Source organism: Lytechinus variegatus, chromosome 12 (genome assembly GCF_018143015.1).
Source record: "Lytechinus variegatus isolate NC3 chromosome 12, Lvar_3.0, whole genome shotgun sequence".
Lineage (NCBI taxonomy): Eukaryota > Metazoa > Echinodermata > Echinoidea > Temnopleuroida > Toxopneustidae > Lytechinus > Lytechinus variegatus.
Window position 1 is genome coordinate 19,105,226 of NC_054751.1, and position 24,557 is coordinate 19,129,782.

A 24,557-nucleotide genomic window follows, 5' to 3' on the forward strand; every position below is an offset into this window, starting at 1 on the left:
ATATATTTCCATGTCGAAGTATATCTGTCATCAAGAAGATATTGCACCCAATACATCCTTTGAGCAAGGGCAAATGCATAAGGGTCTACCATTCGAAGGCCACATTGGCTATAATCATTGCACATCAGTTTTCTTTTAACCCTGTCCTTGCCTCCTTTCCAAATAAATCTAAAAAAACATTTTATTCAAGTCCTTATAAAATTTAGAAGGAACTTTGATACCAAGAACAGAAAAAAGGTATAAAAGTTGAGGCAAAATAAGAGAAAGATTCCTCATTTGCCAGCAGTTAATAGTCTGTTCCATTCTTTTCAACTTTACCTTATAATTGAGATCAAACAGTGAACCAAAATTAAGTGAAAAATGAATTCCCAAAGATTTAAATGTATTTGTCTTCCACGTTATTCCCCGGTTAGCAAGGGGAAATTCTTGGCAACCCCGCTTAGAACCAATCCAGATGGCTTCTGTTTTAGATAAATTAATTCTGCATCCATTCTCATTAATGGACAGCAAAGTCAGGAAAAAACCTAAGTGCATACATGTACCTATGACATCACAAGGATACCTATTATAAACCTGAGTAGAAAAATATAGATATGAAAAATAAATTCCGCTATAATAAATGTAACAACACAATAGATATGTAAAAAACATAACAAGTGAATTAAAATCACAAAAAGAAAAGAAACGCAAGCGTGCAGGATGGAGAGTATGGGGCGCCAAGTGTCCGCCAGTATATTCTGTGCAATTCAAGCAATTCCGTACACAAAATGTGTTTTTATTCAGACGAAAATCTTTTCGTCATGACGCTGTTTTATTTCGTACACGAAATTTATTTTGTGTCACACAAAATTAATTTTGTCTCAACGAAAAAAATTTCGTCTAGACGAAATGTAATTGCGTCCACAAACTTTTTTTGGCGTGCCATACTCCGTCCAATTCACGCCATTCCGTACACAAAAGTTTTTTTGTTCATATGAAAATGATTTCGTCATGATGCAATTTTATTTCGTATACGAAATTATTCTTGTCACACAAAATAAATTTTCGTCGAGACAAAATGTAATTTCGTCCACAAAATTTATTTCGTACACACGAAATGAATTTTGATCTAACGAAATGGCACCCCAAGTGTTCAAAGGAAAATTCTGTAGGAAAATTTGTGTTTCACTCCAACGAAATTCATTTCGTCATGATGCAGTGTGATTTCGTATACGAAATTTATTTTGTGTCACACTTATAATCAATTTCGTCGAGACGGAATAAAATTGCGTCCTCAAAATTCATTTCGTTGCGATGCGAATATCTATTCCGTCGATGAAATGATTTTGTGTCACATCACAAAAAATTCTGTCGACAAAATGATTTTGTGTCACATCACAAAAAATTCCGTCCATGTAAAATAATTCTGTCTCCTCTTTCTGGCAGGGTATATGAGATCGTCGCTGATTGGCTGCACCTTGCTCAAGCCGATCTTCGATCGATCGATATCCGGCCGCGGGACGGTCACACTCACAGGTCGGCATGTTGGTGAACCTTTCCTGTTTAGCTTAGATTTCACGTTATCATGGTTATTCATGCCAACAAGAGCTGCAAACAACTTCTCTAATTAGTAGAATGTGGACGGACATTGCATTCGTAAGTTCAGCTATGTTTGAATTACGTTGAAAACAAAATGGGAAATCGTAGTGGTTGCCATATTTGCTACTTTCATTTGCAAGAAGCTGTGTACTGTAAAAATTATAGTCCCATGTATTCAAGTTTGTGTACTGTAGTCAGACAAAGGGGGGGATTGGTCTTTTCTGCACACCTAAAATGGTGAGGAATTATACAGGCTGAAGATATTTTGGCCTAGAACTTAGCAAATAATGTAAAATTCATACAGAGCAAAATGCTGAAAATTTCATTGAAATCAGATGACAAATATATTTTTTTTTAATTTGAAATAACAAATTTATTCAACAGTTTGGGCATGTTCATGTGTGGGCGGGCTTGGCCGCAACTTGGCGCAAGTTTACCCAGCCTCACTAACCTCATACCCCGGGGCCGGGGCACTTGAACAAAAAAGTGGTGGGGGTGTGCCGCAGGAGAGACAAAAACGGGGGCCTTGGGCTTGGAGCGGGAGTATTGTAAAAAGGAGGGTCCTCGGAACGGGTTTGGAACTAAAATTTTGTGAAATGGGGGTCCTTGGAAGTTGGAACGGATCGATCGCCAGCGTGTGAGTACGTGCGTATGCATCCCTATAGGCTATGGAACGGGCATCCGTGATGCAGCTAGCTAGCGCAGCCTCTGCCAGGTGCGCTCGCTCAGAGACGATGGTCGGACAGCGCTCTGTGGCCGCTTTTCACCAAAATTGCAGCAGATCAATGCGACCGGAATGGCGTAACGAAAAATATGCGAAGCTTTGGAGCGAATTTCTTCTTTTTTCTAGATGAGAACAAAATGCTTTGCCTTGGAGCAGCTTTCTTTGTTTTTTTCTCAATAAGACAAAAATGCTATGCCTTGGCTTGGAACGGAAATTTGGGTGTAAAAATGGGGGTCCCCTCCGCGGCACATACCCACTATGCATTATATACTGAGTGCCCCCCCCCCCCGGCCTCGTACTAGTGTGAGTGCCCTAGCCTACTCCACTTAGTACTTACACGTATTGCGATGTTTCAGTCTTGATTCAGGCCCTCTTCAAATTCAGCTCCTCTGTAATTATGCTCTCGCAGACAAAGTCCGGAGGGGGCATTAAGCGTTCCACCTGTCCATTGATTTGCCTGCCTCCCCCCCACCCCCACTTGGTTTCAGTGCAATAAATTGAAATATATTTGATTGTTTTTTTTTTTTTTAATTTAGGTGTGTTGGTAGATGACACTAGGCACCGTGCCTATTATTATTAATTCCTGTGTTAAAAAAGTGAGTGCACGCGAATTAAAAGTTGGACTTAAATTACTAGATTTTAACATGGAACTCCATTAAGAAAACTATTTTTAATTAGTCCCTAGATACTACTTCTTTTCTTGGGGTATTGAAGCCTATTCGTCCAGAACTTGCTCAACTTTTGCGACTAGCCTTGTCGCCATAGGGTTGTACACATCCTCGTTTAATACTGATTGTCACGTGACACGGCAATGTGTGTGTGTGTGTGTCGTTAGGCTGTTTGGCCTGTATTCAAGGCGTTCTATCCGTTATGATTTTATATTGAAGCAGAATACATCAGGTATAGGCCCATGTCAAGTCAAATCGATACAGGGATCGAGGAGGGGGGAGGGGTAGAGCAAAAAATTCCCAGTCACATGAAAAATGATATTTTTTAATGATTGTTCATGCATTAGGGCAAACCCCTGTGTGGCAGGAGCATGATGAGTAAAAAAAATGAAATAGTAGAAAGAAAGAGGCCGAAACATATGGCACGTGGGAATAAAGTTGCTTTATATGTTCCAAGCGAATGAAGCAAGCGAGAAAAAACCTTTCGTGCAAATCTAAATTTGAGACAGATATCTTACCTTACACTTTTCCTAATTTTGGTTTCTTTAATTCCCTTCATTTTTTTATATCTTGGTTGTACGTAGAACATTCGGGGGGCATGCACTGGGCATAACCCTGGCTTGTGTACCCCAGTGCTAAATCAGCAGGTGGGTTTTGATATCTCTGGATCTTTAGCAATTTTAAAACTTTTTATAGTTGTAATGGATGAGAAAATCCCTGCAATCTGATTGGTTGAGAGCAATGCAAAAATTTTACTGGGCTGCATGAACGATATCCCGATAATCAAAACGCAACGATATCCACTGTAAACAAGCAATCGTCCGAAAAGGTCATTGTGATGTCATCGCGCATGTACTGTTACCGTCGCTTGTTTACGTCAAAATTTGAATTTCGATCAAAGCAGAATGAATCAAAGGATGCAAAATGATCTGTAAGTACAAATACGGTACCGTAATTGTCATTGGGATTAAAACTGCCCACATACTCGTTAGTTGAGAAGTCCAGACATACATGTACGATCTAACGTTAGATCTATACTGCCCTGGGCTGGCTGTGCACAGCGAAATATCCACTGCAGGCCCAGGCAGGCGCTGGCCCCCGGCGCGGCCCGCATACACACACACAGCTACATGTATTGGAGGTCGGAGGCTGCCTCAACTGCTCAAGATATAGTCAATGCAAAGCTGTATCTGGCATTTTGGGTATAACAATATCTTTGTGGCAACATTATCCAGTTAAGCCCATATTTATGTTGTCCAGGGTTATCAAAGTGTCTGCGCTCTGCATTAGATTTTGGAATTTTCATGCATCGATCCGGTAAATAAATCATGCGTCCAGTAAATAAATCATGCGTCCGGTAAAAAAAATCATGTGTCCGGTAAATTAAATTTACCCGACGCATGAAATTATCATGCATCCAGTAAATCATTAATTTTTGTGGTTTATTAAAAAAAAATTCCATTCTATAAAACAGATGATGCATGGGTTTCTTTCGTGGGTCAGTGGAACTGTGTGCATGTGGTTACCTTGTACACAGAGTTCCTACTGACCCACTCTAACGCATCATTTGTATATAGATGGCTACTATTTTTTATTAAATCGCGAGTGTAGACCTAAATGTAATTATAGAAAAACATTTCGTTAAGGTTTTTATTTTTTTGACCCCCCCCCATAAAAGAAGGAAAAACAATTATAAATGAAGTTATAATATACACCCCTTTAATGATTTCGCTTTTTCTTCTCTCTTTTCCCCTCCTTTTTTTGGGGGGGACCTTTTCGTTTATTTCCCAGTCTTCCCTTTCTCCCCCCCCCCCCTCTCTTTCTTTCTTTCCTTTTCTCTTATCTGGATTTTTTTTCCGGTGAAATCCACTAGGGATCAAGGGCCAGCCTGCATGCCCCTGCAGCGGTTTACGCCTCTGCCGTGGTATACGCATGATCTTAACCCTAAAAAGACTGAATCAGCCCCCCCCTCGACATTTTTCGTGATAAATCCGCCGCGCAAATCTTTTTGACCGCGTTGCTCGCTGACTTTTTACTTTCAAGTCTCGCACAACTTTTGAGACCAAAATTGTGACCCCCGGGTACACACTTTCGAAATTACGCAACATTTCGTTCGTGCATGCAGACCCAAAATTACTCAAAAACGTGAATTTGTGTACAAATCCAATACAAATAGTGTTTTTAGCCAAAATTCATAAATGTATTATTATTTTTCCTTTTACTGCTTAAAATCAATTTATTTTATCTTTTTCATGGTCAAAATAAAGTCCCTGACAATTTCCATTGAAAAAACAATGAAAAACAAAGTCGAAAAACAATGAAATACATAAGAAATTTAGAAAACAATAGAATACATAAGAAAATAAACATGATGTTGAAATTTTTTAAAAATAAATTTGATCAGATGCCTATCTAGAGTAGGTGAAACAAAAATTAGCATTTCAGGGGCATTATTTTATTAATTAGAGCAAACTAATGATTTTACGCAAAAATTAGCATAATTAATGAAACATGGATTTTTTGCATAATTTGATGTGATAATTTGGTAGATTATGCCATGGGTAATGTGTGCCAATTTTCGTCGCGATCGCGCAATCGACGTCCGAGATCATAAGGGGGCGCTGAATCAGCCCCCCTCCCCAGTCTTCTTAGGCATCGAAATAGCCCAGTCTATTTAGGGTTAATCATGATTAAAACTAGAGGTAAATCCAAGATTTTCCAAAGTAGGGGGGGGTGGGGTGAATTTTCTCAAGTACAATTAGACAACTCCCAAAAAAGGTTCTCACTTAAAAAAAACCGGTCATTTTGTCTCACGTAAAGTGATGGTCACTAAAAATGAAAGTCATTTCGTTCGCGTGATATTCGGCAAGCTCCCCCAAAAAAAATAAATAAGAAAAGGGAAAGTCATTTTGTCCATGTTATATTTGGCAACCCCCCCCAAAAAAAAAATTAAAATTAAAAAAAGGTTTTAACTGTAATTAATGATCGAAGGTAATTTTGTCTTGCGTAAAATTTGACAAATGAAAAATAAGATTGTCACTAAAAAAATGAATGTAATTTTGACCCACATAAAATTTGGCAAGCCCCCCCCCCAAAAAAAAATGAAAAGGTTTTAACAAGCAAAAAAAAGGCTAAAAAGAGAAAGAAGAGACAAGAATATGAACGAAATATATCCCCATTACAAATAATGCTGTGATCATCATGAGGGAGGGGTCGCATAACTAATATAATTCCAAAATATTTACTATAAATCTCAATAGGGGGATCGTGTAGAAATGCTCACCAACAGTGAGCATTAATATAATCCATTTTAATTTCAACTAATTTTATAAAGTATTAAATGTCTTCCCACCAAATGAAAGTCATATCGCATAACTCCAATTTGTATTAAGGCGTACATTTACCAAAGTCTTGAGTTTGAAATCAGATTCAGAACAGCATTGTCCAACCGGCAACCCATATTTTGGGTAATGTCGCCTATGAGGTCCAAACATTAACATTAATCATTGGTACTAGGAGTGTGTGTGTGTATTTTGAGTTTTTGACAGACGTATATCAATCAGGTTTGATTATTTACGTCTGGGACCGACCTTTAATGTCACAATCCGAAAGACGTGATCAGGGCTCGAACCTCTGCATCAATGTGTAACTTCCCCACAGCTTGGAGTGGGTGACACCATAGGAGTGGATGACACCATAGTAATAATAATAATAATATTCCACATATTTATATAGCGCTTAATGCATCGGAACGACGTCTCTAAGAGACTAAGCGCTTTCCAGACTCAGTATTACCACGGTCATCAGAACCTTGTATGCCTGCGTACAATGTATGCACCTTCTCCACTCCCTGGGGAGCACTCCAACAAGAGTTCCAAGACTCAATTGCTAGGCATACTACATTATACATAGGCTTTCACATCCTACCAGGTACCCATTTAACACCTGGTGGAGAGTGGCAAAGTGGATTAACGCCTTGCCAAAGGACGCTAGTCCATGGCGGGATTCGAACACACGACCCTCTGATAGTACAGGCCAAGTTTGAATTTGGAGTCGGCAGGTCAAAACACATTAAATATGCAATTTAGTTTCCGCATGATAATGTCTTTTTTATGAGTTATGAAATATTCTACTTATTTGAACAAATTTGGGTGTGTAGGTAGATGATACCAATACAGGCTAAGTTCGAATTCGGAATATGCTGGTCAAAGATCACAGCTCATTAAATATGCGAGTTGGATTCCTCACGATATCTTATCAAAAGTCATCAGATTTTTTAAAATTTGGGTGTGTTGGTAGATGATGATGCACAGCATTTATATAGTGCCATATATCTGTTAAAGACATTCCAAGGCGTATTGGAGGAGCCAGCCAATCTGGGTCGCCTACAAGGGTGCGCACACAGAACTGTGACCCGCAGGTATCTCCTCCCAATTACTGGTTGGGGGTATCCGGGTGGACCACTACACTGGGTCATTAAATATGCGAGTTGGTTTCTTATAAAATAACATCAATATGAAATAATCACGTAGGCCTTATATAAAAAGTGCAAAGGCAAGCAATTTTTTTCTTACTTTTTTTGGAACTTTTATATATGTATTTAGGATGTATTTTGTCCTGAAAATTTAACATTCTAGGCACCGTTTGTGATCCTGAACAAGATGTGTGTGTTCTAGATAATTACTGAGAATGCCAAGCACGAACATAATTTTTAATAAGTGTTCTAGCATGATCCTGTTAAGGACTGTTTAACCATGAGGATGGTACATATTTCAATAATGGGAATGCGAAGCACGAGCTGAAAATTGTTGACATTCCGACCTAAAAAAAATGGTCATTTGTTCTATGCACTAGATCATAAAATGATAGGTACGTAACTAAATAATTGATGCGAGTGCAAATTGGGAATTTGAGTGTGGCAAACTGATTCTGTTTGGTTCTGCTTGCGTAGACTGGGGCCCGTTTCTCAACACCGTTAAGTCTTCTAACTTCTTAACTAAATTGGAAATAGTTAGCTACCTGTTAGCGAACTGTTTCACGAATCCCTCTTTGCCAAGATCGGGGACAACTTGACCAAATAGTTATGACATCTCCAAACCTGTCATAACTTACTTCTTTCTTAAGGGTCAAGTCCACCTCAGAAAAAATGTTGATTTGAATCAATGGAGAAAGACCAGACAAGCACAATGCTGAAAATTTCATCAAAATCGGATGTAAAATAATAAATTAATGACATTTCAAAGTTTCGCTTATTTTGAACAAAATAGTTATATTAACGAGCCAGTTACATTCAAATGAGAGAGTCGATGATGTCACTCACTATTTCTTTTGTTTTTTTATTGTTTGAATTATACAATATTTCATTTTTTACAAATTTGACAATTAGGACCTCCTTGCCTGAAGCACAAAATGTTAAAATAATGTAATTCCACGTGTTCAGGGAGGAATGACACTTCATTTCACATGACAATGACGAGAAATAAAAATAATTCATATTTCATATAATAGATTACAAAAGAAATAGTGAGTGATGTCATCAGTTTCTCATTTGCATATCGACCGAGATGTGCATAACTGTTTTGTGAAATGAAGCGAAACTTTAGAATGCCATAACTTTCTTATTTTACATGCAATTTTGATGAAATTTTCAGTGTTATGGTTGTTGAATTTTTCTCTTTTTATTCAAATAAAGTTTTTGTTGGAGTGGACTTGTCCTTTATGTAGTGATATCATGTGGATAGACTGTGACATTCAAATGAGCCTCGAAATTTGAAAATTTTATTACGTAATAATTTAAAGAAAAATGAATTATATAGCAAACAAGTGGGATAAATCATTCAATAGTAATTGTAATGCACAGAAATTATAACAAGTGTTAATTTAAGGTAGTAAAATAATTGAATTGACAAAGATTCTACCACTTCAGGTCATCCATAATTGGACTCGTTTTCAGACCCTTATCAAAATTTTAATAAATTCTTCCTCTAATATACGCATAGCATTCATAAAATTGTGCGTTTAGGTATCTAAAGAGTTTAACAATCCATGATAATATATTTTTTGATGATGTTTGGAATCCTGAAAATCTGTTTGATTATCATCATGTTAAAGGCAAAAAGAAGCTGCTGAAAACTGCTTATCTAAAAAAAAGAGCCAATGGAGTAAATTAGAGAGTCAAAAGGGGGCCTAAGCTTTCGATCCTAGCAGAATCTTCGTCGGAGGCAAAATGACAAACATATAAAGTGGAACAACCATGATATAGACCACAAACATCCAACAGCAACACTAGAAACCATCATGTTAGGAAGAAAGCCTTATGGTTTACTTACGTAAACTATTCAAATTTTATATCTTGGGATAAATATCTCAATGTCCACTTACATGTGATTTTTTTTATCATGATATGAATTAGTGTTAATTTCATTTCCTCAGAAATTTAATGCCCATGTCTGCATGTTTAAGTACTTTTTAAGCATATTTTGCCTCTATTTTTTGCAACTTTTGGAAAATTTGCTATTTTGTGACTAAGGCTACGTCTGGTATGTACTTTCCACCAATAGTATCAATATGATATTAATGGATTCTAGTTAATCCTTTTGGGTAATTTTGGAACTAATTCTGTGTTTGGTAGATAAATAGGACTAACTTGTCCAGGTGTTGAGAAACGGGCCCCTGCTGATGAGTAGGCCTAGAGTTTTTATGCCCCTGCAGATGAAGCCCGGAGGGGGCATTAAGTGTTGCCCCTGTCAGCCCCCCCCCTTGGTTTCCGCGCAATAACTTGAAAAACATTCAATGGATTTAAAAAAATTTGGTGTGTAGGTAGATGTCACCAAAATACAGGCTAAGTTCACAGCTCATTATGCAAGTTGGTTCAAAATTTATTTTTTTGATTATATTTATATGCGTATTGATTTCTGCATGATATTAAGTTCAATCATATTGAATGGATTTCTGATCGCGTTAACTGGGGCCCGGGTTGGCACGTTTTAACCAGTGTGTTTTAAAACACATTTTTTTTACTTGTGTGTTATAAATAAATCCTCTTTCTCTTCCCCCCTTTACTCTTTCTTGATTGCTTTGTCATGTTCCTCTTCTCCCTGTTCAATCTTGCACAGCAATCAATATTAAGAATATCATTTTAACAAACAAATCTATGTGATTAGCTCACTTTTATCTACAATAAATTCGTAAACATGGCAGGGCCACACAACATTCAAGACTATTTTTGGAATGCATGCATGGTTACGCAGTTATGATATACACAAGTGCATATTATCAGATCCCGAATTGCTTAAAAACTTGATTTCATGTACAACTCAATGTGAGTCATTGCCAAAATTTGTATCTGTATCATTATTTTCAGAAATTGCTGAAAATTTCTATTAGTAATAAATTTGAAAATCTGTACATAAGAAAAATGAAAAAGTAAAAAAAAAAACATTACCAGTAACCTACATAGACTGGGCTATTTCATTTCCTAAGAAGACTGGGGGGGGGGGGGGCTTTATGATCTGGGCAGTCAATCATGGGATCACAGCGATGATTGGCAAACGCATTACCCATGGTATATTCTAAAAAACTATAATCAAATTTTGCCTAAATCTCATTGCTAATTTACGCGTAAAATCAAAAGTTTGCTCTAATTAACTAAATAATGCCCCTGAAATGATCACTTTTGGTTCACAGACTCAATATATTTCAACATCACACTTATTTTCTTATGTGTTTATTGTTGTTTCAATGGAAATAGTCGGGGACCATATTTGACCGTAAAAAAGTTGAAATTAATTGATTTTAATCAGTAAAAGGAAATATAATGGCACATTTATGAATTATGGCTAAAAACACTATTTCCATAGATTTGTACGCAAATTCACATTTTTCCAGCAACTTTTGGTCTGCATGCACTTCCAAAATGTTGTGTAATTTCGAAAGCACATACCAGGGGGTCGCAATTTTGGTCTCAAAAGTTGCGCGAGACTCGAAAAAGTGAGTGATGCTGTAAGTCTGTGAGTGATGCGGTAAAAAAAATTGTGCAGTGGATTTATTGCAAAATATGACAAGGGGGTAAATCAGCCCCCAGTCTCATAAGGGTTAAAAACATTATATAGGCCTACTGATTGTTTTTAATATACATTTGATCAGAATTCCTGAATTAAAAAAATAAGTAGTTCAAGGGCTATATTTATAGGTTTGAATTGAATTTGTATTTTATGCCCTAAAATTGGTATAATTGATTCAAATGAAATAAAGCATATTGATTTACCCGAAATGAAATTAAGCTTTGAAACCCAATGTATATCAATTTTTCCATTGTGCAAATTCTCCTCGCCCCCCCCCCCTCGATTGACAAGACTCAGGACACCTAGGGACAACACGTATATAATCATGTATTAGGAATGAAATGTCATATTACTTATAAAGTGTTTTTTTTTGTAGGCATTCAATTTCCATGATTTAGTAATTTGGGGGGAAATATCAACTTTTCTGTTCAAAATTCATAAACAAAATTGTGGTAATCTCTTATTAAAACATCAAGAACTGAAATCTTATTTTATTTAGTGTATAGTTTAATTGATTTACAGAAAATTGCATCATAAAACAATAAAAAAACATTTTGTACTACAATTCTGCGGGGGCATCTGTTTCCTTTGGACACGTCAAACTTTCTTAATTATGTGTAATTGATTCTATGACATGTGTTTACATTTGCTGCAGATTCCCATTCAGCCATTGGACTGAACCGGTACCAAGACCGGAACTGTAACACAGTAAGGATGGTCAATATGAAGCGAGCTTCATTGAATTCCTCCAAGAGCTCTGTACTCTGTTCTGATCATTTTGAAGATGCTTGCTTTGACCTGGGCAGACGATACGTCTTAAACAGGATGCTGTCCCAACCATATTTGATTTCCCGCCTCGTCTTCAGAAGGTACAGTGGATCTATATCATACATGCGTTCTAAAGAAATATATATTCTGTTTTATCTACCTTTGTTTTGATAGAACATTGCTTTAATTATTCAATTTTCAGTAGCAAAATAGAGATGAAAATTATCCTAATCAGGAGGATAACCATGGACCGGGGCCTATACTGTGTATTTACAGTAAACTACTAAATAAATATATTTTTTAAAATTTGGTTTAACTCATAATCCTGGGCTACTTTGAGATTGCATAGCCCAGGGAGGGGGAGGTGGGCTTTTTTGGTCCCCCTCTTCAGATCTTGCCTCTGATCAAAACGAAAACCAATGCACACATCAACATCAATGTAATCTGCAAGCATGGAACTAAAGGTTACAGAATTCATTAAAATTTATTGTTAATAAATTATTTATTGTTAATAAATTAGTAATGCTAATTTATGCGTAATAGAGAATTCTTTGTTTTAAAGGTTAATCTCTAAAGAATTCCCGAAATTCTATGATTTCTAACAAAGTTGCTCAAAAATAAATGGTAAATGACATTTCTAATCTTATGTATTTTATTGTTTCTATAATTCCATATGTATTTCTTTGTTTTGGGGCCTTATGTATTTTATAGTTTTTTTAATGGGATCTGTTCATGGCACTATTCTGATTATAAAAAGCAAAGATTTGATTATTTTCAACCAATAAGTGCAAGAATAATGATAAATTTGTCAATTATGACTGAAAATAGAATTTCCATTGGATTAAATGTGTATACAAAATAATATTTTTGAGCAATTTTTGGTCCGACATAAACTCATAAAATGTTGCGTAACTGAATATCCGGGTGTCTCAAAAGCTCTGCAGAATTGACCAAAAAGTAATCATGGTACCTCATTTCTCATTGTGGACTTATCATGAAAAATGTGGATGGGGAGGGGAGCTTATTAAGCCCCCCCCCCCGGGCTAGATAGGGTTTATATATCATCATGTATATTTTTAAAAAAATTATCTTGTTGCAAGTCACTGCAAAAGGTTTGATTTCTAAACGAATATTGTTCTTCATGGATAATCGAATATTTGATTGAAAAATTATCTTTGAATAGTTATCTTTTCATTCTTGTATCTGTTTTTGTTCAATATTCTTTTTTCTTATTTTTTTATTAATTCGTCTCCTACAGAATTCACCCAAACCAAGGTATTTCCCAAAAGACTTTTCGATTCAGCAAACAACCTCCCAGATACTGCAAAGACACCAGTGCCAAAGTCTTCAGCACCTTAATTTCTCGAAGACCACTCCTACTGAATACCAGAAAGTCCAAGAGGGGTAAAGTGGAAGTCAACAACAATAATGGACTGTATTAAAACTTGGAGAAGAGGCTGAAAACCACACAGAAGTCCTACCTTATACATTACTTGCTTTTAAGTTTGGACAAACATTGATTTGCACAACTTTACAACAAAAAATTTACGCTGTGTGGATTCTGATTATTTAAAATAGCTCAATGAAAACGTTTATCACTGGGCATGTAACAAAAATGAATTCATTGAATTTGAAGATGTCTTACAGTATATTCATTCTGATTTGAATGTCAGAAGAGAAAAAAGTTTGTGAAAAGTAGGAATGACGGCAAGCTGACAGAAGAATAGAATACATGTAGGATAGAACAAGGCCACAGTTATAAATGAGCTGTTGGATAGAGACAAAAAGATGAATTAAGAATGGGGGTGATAGAGAAATAGAGACAGGAATTGGGGAGCCTGTGATGAATGCCTGAGAAAGTAAAAATTACCATATTTTATTTTTTTAAGGATTTGAACAGTCAGGAAGAATGTGGTCTTTTTTCTGTTGTTATTTCTCAAAATACTGGTATGTTTTGTGTACAGAAAGGGGTATAATCCTTTGCAATAATCACTCTCACAGAAAATATTAACTAATCAAAAGAAAAGTCAAATATTTCACTGATTTACAATTGTTCGGTCACTCTCATATCTAAAGTTACCCCCCCCCCATCATTTCAAGGTATTGGAGAGAGAGGTTGGGCAGGACATGGCTGTCAGCAGAAAAAAAATGCAGGGTGGGGCAAAACAATTTTGGGATATGTGCGAGGGAGCGAATGCGACAGAGCAGAATTTTGTGGGGGATATATGCGAGAGAGCAAAATGACAGAAGGAAAATGCAGGGGCCAAGAGATTTGAGGAATATGTAAGAGGGAGCGAAGTGACCAAGCAGAAGAAATGTAGAGGACAACAAATTGTTGGGTATGTGAGGGAGCAAAGCAACCAATTAAAAAAGGAGGTTAGTCAAAACGTTCTTGAATATGAGTAAGGAAGCAACTTGTTCACTTCCGAGCAGTAGGACTCGTTTTAAAATAGCTTAGGAAATATGTGTTTCCTAAGCATGGTAAACACATATTGTAGGCCTATAGTACAATTTAGGTGCTCTAAGAGTTAAATTCTGAATGAGCTGCATTTGCTGGTAAATCATGCGCAGAGGATCTTTGTCTTTTATCCATTTCTACACTTTTCTTTAGATTTCAGTTTTAAGGCGGGAAGGATCCCACCCTCCTGTGGATGCTAATATTTTGACTGACCCTGGGTAAATAGAATAATTACAAAAACAAAAATGATGTTTTAATATGAGATTTTTTAATGCCCCTTGAAAGTCCACCATCTTTCTCACTCTCTCCATCTTTCTTTTTATTCATTTTAACTTTCCAATTCTTTCTCTCTTGATATCTATAAAGTTCAGGTTCACCCTTTTAACTTGCACTATTCCAAGCCCCCAACCAATTGGCATCCACAGGAATGGGGGAGTGGGGCTTCCCCCTAGAAAATAAAGTCAAACAAAAGAAAAATGTGGAAAATAGAAATGGATAAAGACAAATAATCCTCTACGCATGTCTTACCTACCAATACAGTTCATTCACAATTTAATTCTTGCAACACCTAAATTCTACTATGAGTTTACCATACTTAGAAAATGCATATTTCCTATGCCATTTTTAAACAAGTCCCTATCGCTGGGAGTGAACGTGTTGCTCACCAGCACGAATTCGAAAATATTTTGATTGACCTGGGGCCCGTTTCATAAAACATTTGCCGCAGCGGCAACTCCCATTTTCTGCGGCAAATCTCAAAACAGCGGCAAATGACAATTTCTGCGGCAATATTTGATGCAGCTATTTGAGCTGCGTCAAATATTTGCCGCAGATACTTTCAGGGGCAAATGACAATTTCTGCGACAATATTTGATCTATTTGAGTTGCGTCAAATATTGCAGCAGAAACGGCTTTTTCATCAAAATATCAACAATTTGGAGGGCCTAACAACCATATTGCTAAAGTTTTTGATGATATTGAATTGATAAATTGCTTTTTGTCATTCTAAATAGAAAATACAGGTATTTTCACTCATTGACAAATAAAAGTAGATATTTATTGAATCACTAAATTTATTGAATTGAATTTACTGAATTTATTAAAGTCAAATTTATTTCATTAAATAGATACATAGGAACATCCATTGTGTTCCTGCAAATTTACACTTTAAAAAAGTATTTCTTTATCCTGTAAAAGAATGAATAATTGTCTCAGTTTGTCAAAGATGTTGCGTCATTGGCTTTTGAGTTTCAATTAGATTCATTTCATTATTCATAAGTGTTTTTTTTGCTGCTGTTGGTTTTTTTCTGATGTGTTTGTTGAAACTCCAGCTGAAGCTGTGGTTGCTGTTAACGTTCCCGGAGTGCTTGTTGGACACCTTGATGTTGTTGAGGTTGCCAGTGTGGTTTTTGCATCTCCTGCAGAAATTGTTGATGCTGCTGTAGTTGTTGCTGTTGGTCAATGTAGTGTTACATCTCCTGTGTGTTTGCTGCTGTTTTTGCTCCTACTGTGCATGTGATTGAAGTACCTGAAATAGTAATTAATTTATAATGCATATGAGCAAGATACTCCCGGGGGGGGGGGCACTCGACCAAAAATGTGGTGGGGGTGTGCCGCGGGCGAGACAAAAAACGGGGGCCTTGGAGCGGGCTTATTGTAAAAAGGAGGGTCCTCGGAACGGGCTTCGGAACGACAAATGTTTGTGAAAACGGGGGTCCTTGGAACGGATCGCCAGCGTGTGAGTGCGTATGCATCCCCACGGAACGGTCATGCGTGCATGATGCAGCTAGCGCGGCCTCCGCCGGGGAGCTCTGCGGCCGCTTTTCACCAAAATTCGACTCGTTCAATGCGATCGGAGCGGCGTAACGAAAAATATGCTAGCTTTGGAGCGGATTTCCCTCTTTTTTCTCGATAAGAAGAAAATGCTATGCCTTGGAGCGGCTTTCTTTGTTCTTTTTATCAACAAGGCAAAAATGCTATGCCTTGGAACGGAAATTTGAGTGTGAAAATGGGGTCCCCTCCGCGGCACATACCCACTATGCATTATATACTGAGTGCCCCCCCCCCCCCGGGAAGATACTAAACTTATTCCTAATTTCAATTTCATTGTTAACCCTTAATAGAGTGGGGGGGGGGTGGAGGCACCTCTTGGTACTTTGCAAGATTTATCCAAATGGACAAGATCCTCAGGCACTCCCGGGATGACCTACCAGAATAGCCTCACAGTAAGGTGTATTAACAGGATTTTGTACTCATAACATTCAGTTGATTTTGCATGAACTCAATTCATCAAATGAATGTAAAGGGTCTACCAGTAAAAAAAATTCTGTGAGCTTTTTCGGGTAATCTTTCTGAGTCCTTTTACTCCTTTAATGAAATATTAATAATTAAATACATGATGAAGTGAGTTTGACAGTTATTTGACATGTTGCATCTTATGTGCTAGTGGTGGGGTCAATCATTATAGAAATGCAGAATATACATGTACATGTACCAATTTGGCAAGAGAAAGCAAGTCACATTATCGACCAATGATTGATATTGGTTTGTTACTTTTGCAGCTGAAAAAAAAATCATCAACACCTCAAACTAAGAGTTTAATTCTAAAATTTGGATTCCTGACAAAGAGCAAATCAAGAAGACAAAAATAATTCAAATTGTTATTATGACTTACTTTCTATGCCAAAATGAATCAGAATTATAAATAAGTTTAACTTACCTTTAAAATCACATTTCTCGGCTCTTTATCTGGCTCTTCAAACCCTTCAGTTGTTGATTCTGGCATGACTTTCTGATACTATTTTGTGTCCTTCTGGAACTGTGGACAAAACCTCACCTGAAGGAATAAATTAAAATTTTCAAAAAATGTTTGGCACTATAATTTTTTTTCTCACATGAATACATTACATGTATATCAAAAGAAAAGAAAAGGAAACTTCATTTGACTATTAGGTTTTTGTCAGGGGGGGGGGGGGGTAAAGGGGTCAATATGATGAACAAAAATGCAATAGTAAATAATATATAAGGATCAATCTCTGGTTGAAAAACGTCACTTCATGCAATTATTCCTCATAATTCATCTTGCACACACATATACACATAGTGAGGATGGGTGAGAGAGAGCGAGCATCGTCATCGTACATGCAAAAAGTATTAAATCCATCACTGATGTATAGATGGGGGCCATGCCCCCCAGTCAGACTGCAGGTCCCAAGAGAGTGGCTTCTTTCATCCAAATGATATTCATGACTTGAGATGTTTTGTATATTTAATGAGCTTGACGCGGACCATAACACCTTTTCATTCGGTCATTGCTGCTCTAACTGTGCATCGAATTTCATGAATTTGGTACCATTGTAAAGAAGAAGAATCATTCTTTCATGTCATATGTTTGGATTTATTCAAAGATTTTGTAATATAGGTTCAAAGTTTGATCTAAAATATGCTATAAAATAAATATTTTCACCAGACAAAAGTTGCTATTTTCACACTTTATTTGTGTTTGAGCCCAAATGATTTTTATATCATGATAAAGCTGAATATGTATGCTTTGAAACGATATAGGTTTCAAAATAAGAATTGGTTTAATCGGGTCAAGATCACACTTTTCATTTGCCAAGTACATAAAGCAGTTTGAAAACAAGAATACTGCATTCTGATTGGTCAAATAGACCACCCAGTGGCAAATTCCAACGGTTCCAGTGCCAGGGTTCGTAGGAAGGTCACACTTCCCATGTGGTAATCTCCTCAAATACCCTGTGCCTGTTGTTCTGTGAACCTTATCCAGCCAATCAGAACTCTGGATTTCATGCAAGTACAAAATTACAGAAATCTCGTATTGTACCTTAGTGGGAAAAGTGTGATCTTGACCCGATTAAAAGGTGCCGCATATCAAGAGTGGCATTGTGAGAAAGAAAAGAAGTTCAGCTTTATGGTGATATGGATATCATTGAGGCTCAAAATAAAAAGTTTGCACAATGTGCAAAAGAAAATGGAAGAAGAAAATTAAGTTTTGAGGCACACTTTCAGGCCAGAAATTTACTTATTTAACAAAATATTGTATACAAAATAAATGACCAATATGAAAGAGTAACTTTTACTCTATCTGATAGTGCAATAATATTTAATTTAACTTGAGGTTAAAAAGAAATGCCAGTAGTTGCAGTAAACACTGATTTCATGAGAAAGTCTGGCTTAATTGTCAGTATATCATCGAGGATCTAGATTTGGTAAAGTTACATAAACTGAACTTTGTGAAATCTTGAAATCTACGCTGAAAAATGTTCACACTGAAGATCACCAACACAGATAGGCACACGTGGGACAGTGTATTATTATTGCTGGAATATGAGCTTATTTTGCTTATTTCTCAGCAATTACACAATTTCTTCCAGAATCCTTTGGCACATATTTTTTATTCATACAAACAGACACTTGGGTGGTCATTATATTAGATTCTGTAAAAAGTCATTTTGAGATCGTTACCAATACTGGAATTTCTCTTTAAAACAGGTAAATTCTTAGACTCGAGAAAGAAAATCTCATGAATCACAAGATTTTGCAAGGATTCAGCCACGAGATGATTTGGATGTATCTGGACTTTTTGCTCATTAGCATAGGGACCTGCGGTCTGACTGCCCCCCCCCCCCATGTTTAACGACCAAGAAAGAAAAGGAGAAAAAGAAAGAAAGCGAACGAGAAAGGGTGAAATAGAGAGTATTTACTGGATATTATTACGTCAAAATCTTTCCAAATTTTGATTTCTGTATTAAAAAGTTCTAAAATTTTGCACACTCCCTTCGCTCTCTTTGGAGAACTTTTGTTCCATTCGCCATATTTAGCCCTCTCAAAATATTTGGCTCATTACGCCACTGAATTCAATTGTAAGAATTTTATGTTTGCTTAATGTAGACTTAATCTAACCCTAATAAGACTGCCAGGGTATTTTGGAGGCAGGAAAGATGGGCGGAAGGGGAGTGGGGGCCCTCAAGATTGACCGTTAATTGCGCAATTGTGAAGAAATGCAAAATGCCTGCCACAGATGAAAAAATTGTATATTTGATCATTCTAAAATTATTTAGAATTATATGTTTTACTAAATCATGCATGAAATTAGAATTTGGCTGGAAATCTATAAACACAGACCTTGAAGTTTTTGTTCAGACACATAAAAATTAATTGATATCACATACCTTTCATATGTATTTTTTTCCTTTCTTAAGTATTTCTTTGTTTTTTTTTACTTTTTTTATATTGTTGACAAAATTTTCTGATCATAAGCACAATGAAATTAATAGATTTTAATCAGTAAAAATAAACATTAACCGGTACGATACAATTATGAATTCTGGCTAGAAACAGATTTTGCATTGGATTTGTCCATGAAATCACATTTTAGTGCAATTCTGACATGTGTACTTACACAATGCACAATGTTGCATAATTGCAGAACCGGGTACCCAGGTGTCACAAATTTTGTCTGAACACTCATAAACTTTTTTTAAAAAAGGCTTTATAATGACGCGGCACAATCTTTCACGTTGTGGATTTATCGTGAAAATTTTTGGGCTCCCACGGCCTTTTTAGGGTTAAATCAGATAGCACATCATGATGGGTTTTACTGATATTCATTCTGCAACCCATATTTCAAAGACTATCCATCATATCTGACATTGATTTTTACCTGTGGCAGTATGTTAGTCTCTGCATTTCTACAACTGTGGCCAAATATTCTACTACTAGTTCATTAGATGGGCCCATGGCATTTTTCTTATTGTAGGAGACTGGCAAGCCCTGGCTTTGAAGTTCCTGGTATATCCTTCTCCAGCTGCAATATCTGGTCAGTTGAGGACTTGGGGGCTTTGTGTCAGGAGTGGTCTTGGTAATGGCGGTGGCAATGGTGATGGCAGTGACAGAAGCAGACTTGGTGGTGGTGACTGCAATTGCAGCATTGTTGATGGTGGTATATGCCTCATCACGACCAACATTAGCTCCTGCTGCCATGCTGCTGGTCTCCATCTATTATGTTTTAAATAGAATAAAACATTAAAACAATTGATTATTAACACATCAACTTCAGAACACTAGCATATTGATAATAAAACTTATAGATTAGCAGTCAAAGCATAAAATGAACTTCCACAGAAGAGTACATGTACCTTCTAATAGAATTTCAGACCACCTTGAGGATGTTATGCTCAAAGCAAGGTTTTTATTTGACAACATTGGTCAGAGGGACATGGATTTAAATGTCAGAATACAACTGGTATCATTGGTTGATCAATCATACTGTACAATACCCCATTTAGATATATGTTGCTGTTATCTTCCACTTTACCCCTCTTAGATTTTGGCATTGAGTAGTAGTCCCAGGGAAGGTGCTGAAGACTTTGGTACAGGTGTCTTTGCAGTATCTGGGAGGTTGCTTGCTGAATCTAAATGACTTTCTTTCGAGGGTTTCCCTGGTTTGTGTGCATTCTGTACGAGAAGAGTGAATAAAAAAAAAAAACATTAAAAAAAGAAGAAAAATTGAATAAACCGAGATGCAAGAATGAAAAAATGACTTTAAATTTGTCAAATTAATATTCAATAGTACATTTAGAATAATATTTGTTTAGAAATGAATCCTTTTCAATGGACTTGCAGCAAAATAAACATGTTTAAATATTCATGATGATTTATTAACCCTATCTGGCCCAAAGGAGGAAGGGGGGGTCTTAAAGGGATGGTCCAGGCTGAAAATATTTATATCTTAATACATAGAGTAGAATCCACTGAGCAAAATGCTGAAAATGTCATCAAAATCGGATAACAAATAATAAAGTTATTGAAGTTTAAAGTTTAGCAATATTTTGAGAAAATAGTCATATCATGAATATTCATTAGGTGGGATGATGTCACATCCCCACTTTCTGTTTGGTTCATAAAATCATAATTTTTTCATTATTTCATACATGTGTAAATGATGTGTCTCCATTATGATGAAATAAGTTTCAGCAATTAATATCTAATGTACTAAATCAGTTGTCAATCCAATTTTTCTAGTTCTTGGAGGATAAAATTTAATAAACATAATTTCATATAATAAAATTCAAAAGAACAATTTGAGATGTGACATCATCAGCCCACCTAATGAATATTCATGACGACCGTTTTCACAAACTACTGTTATAAACTATCAAATTCAATAACTTGATTATTTGTCATCTGATTTTGATGAAATTTTCGGCATTTTGCTCAGTGACTTCTACTCTATTTATTAAGCTACATGTATAAATATTTTCAGCCTGGACCATCACTTTAATAAGCCCCCCTCCACATGTTTTGCAATAATTCCACAGTTAGAAACATGTCCTCATATTTTTTTTGTTGGTCAAGTCTCGCAGAAGTTTAGGGACCAAGTTTGCGGCATCCGGATACGCAGTAATGCAACAATGTATGAGTTCATGTCGGACCTAGAATTGCTCAAAAACATTATTTTTCTTACAAATCTAATCCAATGGAAATTCTATTTTAAATCATAAATGACAAATGCATCATTATTCTTGCACTTATTGGTTGAAATTATAAAATCTTTGCTTTGTCTCAAAATATTATATCTATATTTTGATATTAATAGATGCTCTAAGATCTTATCTTTGAAATGGCATTTAAAAAATAAATTCATGCTTGAGCGAACACGGGACGTTTTATACTTTTAGACTTTTGGCTAATCAGCAGACTTATAATATATTCATTATCTTTGCCATAATTTTCGAAAAATGCTGTCAAATTTCACTAATAAATTTATTCATTTACCTGAATTACATTGGTTTTAATTTGAACTTCTTTTACCTTTGAATTTTCCTTCATAAGTAAGAAGAGACTTTCTTGTCAACCCAAGTGAGAAGATTTGCATTTTAATTGGGAGAATTTGTAATCATTCAAATCCTTTTTATTATGTGAAACAAATTATGTTATGGTACCTTTGATAATAATTATGTGAAACAATTTATGTAATGGTACCTATAAAAGACATGAATCCTATTTTCAAGGGGTCATTGAATCCTTCACCAAGTTTAATTGTGCTTGACAGGACAAACAAGAAAATATTCATGTCTTTCAATGGCAATGGTGTATTGAGTCAATTTTGAAGGAGGAAGATATGGCAGATCAGGTAAAATGCATTAAAAAGTTGTGAAGCGAGCAAGCAAAAATTTCCAGTTTTTACTAAAATATCCAATTTTGTGATTTTGACATAATATTCAGAATAATATCATATTTCACTTTCTATGTTTTCTGTTATTTTTCTTTCCACTTTTTTCCTTGGTCATAATTTTGTATTGGGAGGGGGGGGGGCACCCCGAGCCCCCACCCCTCAGTATGCCACTGTTCAAAGGCATCATTACCTTTGCAGAACACAATGAAAGGATTCGAAAAAAAACACGCTCTACCATAATTTGGTTTAAAAAAATGTTCTTGCCTAAGGAATATTCAAAACTAAAAGAGAACATATTAAAAAGGAACAACACCACAACTATCCAAATAAATAAGTAGATTTGGAAATGAATTTTGACTGCATAATTCGAAAATTATGGCAAAGATAATGAAAAGGTTAAGAGGAATTCTGCTGATAGCAAGAAGTCCGACCATCATATTATGCCATTTTGGCGCAAGCTTCCTTTTTTACCCCAGACAAAACAAAAATTTGTGTTTGCGTAAGCACGAACAAAACCAAATTATTTTAATAGCATTTGAAGGATAAGACTCCATAGCATGTATTGACACCAAAATATTGAGATCATAATTTGAAACAAAAATTTTATAGACTTTTCAAATCTATCCCATTTTTTCATACGCACTGTAGAACTTGGGAACTTATTTAGAGATTTACTTAACTGTACAGCAGAGAATTCTCTATTTATGCATAAAATAATTTATCAAAAATGAATTTTAATAAATTATGAAAAATCAGCAATACACCCTTAGCTTTGCAATTTCAAAGAAGCTCATGCTAATTATGTAGGGCTAAACCAAATTTTTAATTTGTTTGATCATTTAGTAAGCGTTAACTTAAAATACACAGTCCCCTGGTACACAGTATAGGCCGAGGTCCATGGTGACCCTCCCGAATAGGATAATTTTCATTTCTCTTTGGCTACTGAGAATGGAATATTCAAAACATTGTTCTGTCAAACCAAAGGTAGATAGATAATACAGAGATTATATTTCTTTAAAACACGTATGATATAGATCTACTGTACCTTCTGATGACGAGGCGGCAAATTAAATGTGGTTGGGACAGCATCCTGTCTTAGACGAATCGTTTGCCCAGTCCTGTCAAAGCAAGCATCTTCAAAATGATCAGAACAGAGTTCAGAGCTCTTGGAGGAATTCGATGAAGCTTGCTTCATATTGACCATCCATACTGTGTTACAGTACCAGTTCAGTCCAACGGCTGAATGGGAATCTGCAGCAAATGTAAACACATGTCATGAAATCAATTATATATAATTAAGAAAACTCTAGGCCTACTCAGCAGCGGCCCGTTTATCAACACCTGGACAAGTGAGTCATATTTATCTACTAACCACAGAGTTAGTTCCTATCTTTAGGATTTTTTACAAGAAATAATCCATTAATAACGTTATATTGAGACTATCGGTAGAAAGTACAAGAGATGTAGCCTTAATCACATAATAGCATAATTTTCAAAAAGTTAAATCATGATAAAACTTGCAATTATTGTGATAAATCAGGAAATACATCCAATCAAAAAAATAGCAGAGCCAAAACTAGAACAAAAGCTTCAATCTCTGTTAAAGGGGAATCCAACCCAAATAAAAACTTGTTCTTAGGGGAATAAGAAAAATCAGTCAAGTTGATAGGTGAAAGTTTGAACACTATCTGACAAATAATAAGAAAGTTATTTTTTTAAAGTTGTGAATATTGGTAATCCCTAGATCCACGAGACTGCAAATTGGCCACATATGTGATGTCACAGTGATGTAAGGCAAGGACTACTCTTCCATGTACTCCAATACATAAAATGGCTAATATGTCATTTTTTCAAATGTTTTACTTCAAATTTTTATTTTTCTTTCACATGAGGACATAAAACAATATACTACCAGGGTTATATTTAGATTACTGCCCCAGGGGAAGGGCAGTTAGGAGAAAAACACAAATCCCTGATAATTAAGTACATGGCCTATGGGAAAGTTGTCCTTGCCTCTTGTCATAATTTACTTACCCAGTTGCCACTTTGAAATCTACATAATCATAGGGATTTCAATTTTAAAGCAGCCATAACTTTCTTA

The 24,557-nt window shown here is 36.0% G+C and overlaps 1 protein-coding gene and 1 long non-coding RNA gene across 5 annotated transcripts; one reads left to right on the forward strand and one right to left on the reverse strand.

Annotated features, from left to right (window-relative positions):
* Positions 1 to 1,419: 1,419 nt before the first annotated feature.
* Positions 1,420 to 13,703, forward strand: LOC121424721. Of its 2 annotated transcripts, none has more exons than XR_005971421.1 (3): positions 1,420 to 1,635; positions 11,689 to 11,902; positions 13,060 to 13,703. It is a non-coding gene; the product is annotated as an uncharacterized LOC121424721 (long non-coding RNA). The 2 variants fall into 2 exon arrangements; XR_005971422.1 differs by lacking the exon at positions 1,420 to 1,635 and adding an exon at positions 2,886 to 3,901.
* Positions 13,704 to 15,751: 2,048 nt separating this feature from the next.
* Positions 15,752 to 24,074, reverse strand: LOC121424720. 3 transcript variants are annotated; one of them, XR_005971419.1, is made up of 5 exons: positions 23,502 to 24,074; positions 20,559 to 20,736; positions 19,943 to 20,277; positions 16,979 to 17,095; positions 15,752 to 15,787 (listed from the first exon to the last, which is right to left on the reverse strand). XR_005971419.1 is itself a non-coding variant. In XM_041620469.1 (4 exons), the coding sequence occupies exons 1-3, from the start codon at positions 23,658 to 23,660 to the stop codon at positions 17,092 to 17,094; spliced, it is 498 nt and encodes a 165-aa protein (XP_041476403.1). In that variant the 5' UTR covers positions 23,661 to 24,069; the 3' UTR covers positions 15,752 to 15,787; positions 16,979 to 17,091. The 3 variants fall into 3 exon arrangements, 1 of the variants encoding a protein (XP_041476403.1); XR_005971420.1 differs by having other exon boundaries at positions 20,597 to 20,736; positions 23,502 to 24,073; XM_041620469.1 differs by lacking the exon at positions 20,559 to 20,736 and having other exon boundaries at positions 23,502 to 24,069.
* Between the last annotated feature and the right edge of the window lie 483 nt (positions 24,075 to 24,557).

Excerpts from the sequence above, each read along its gene's own strand:
- LOC121424720 (XM_041620469.1), bottom strand. The coding sequence starts at position 23,660 with ATGGTCAATATGAAGCAAGCTTCATCGAATTCCTCCAAGAGCTCTGAA. Across the intron at positions 20,278-23,501 it reads TGCCGCCTCGTCATCAGAAG|ATGGAGACCAGCAGCATGGC; the intron begins GTACAGTAGATC and ends AAAACATAATAG.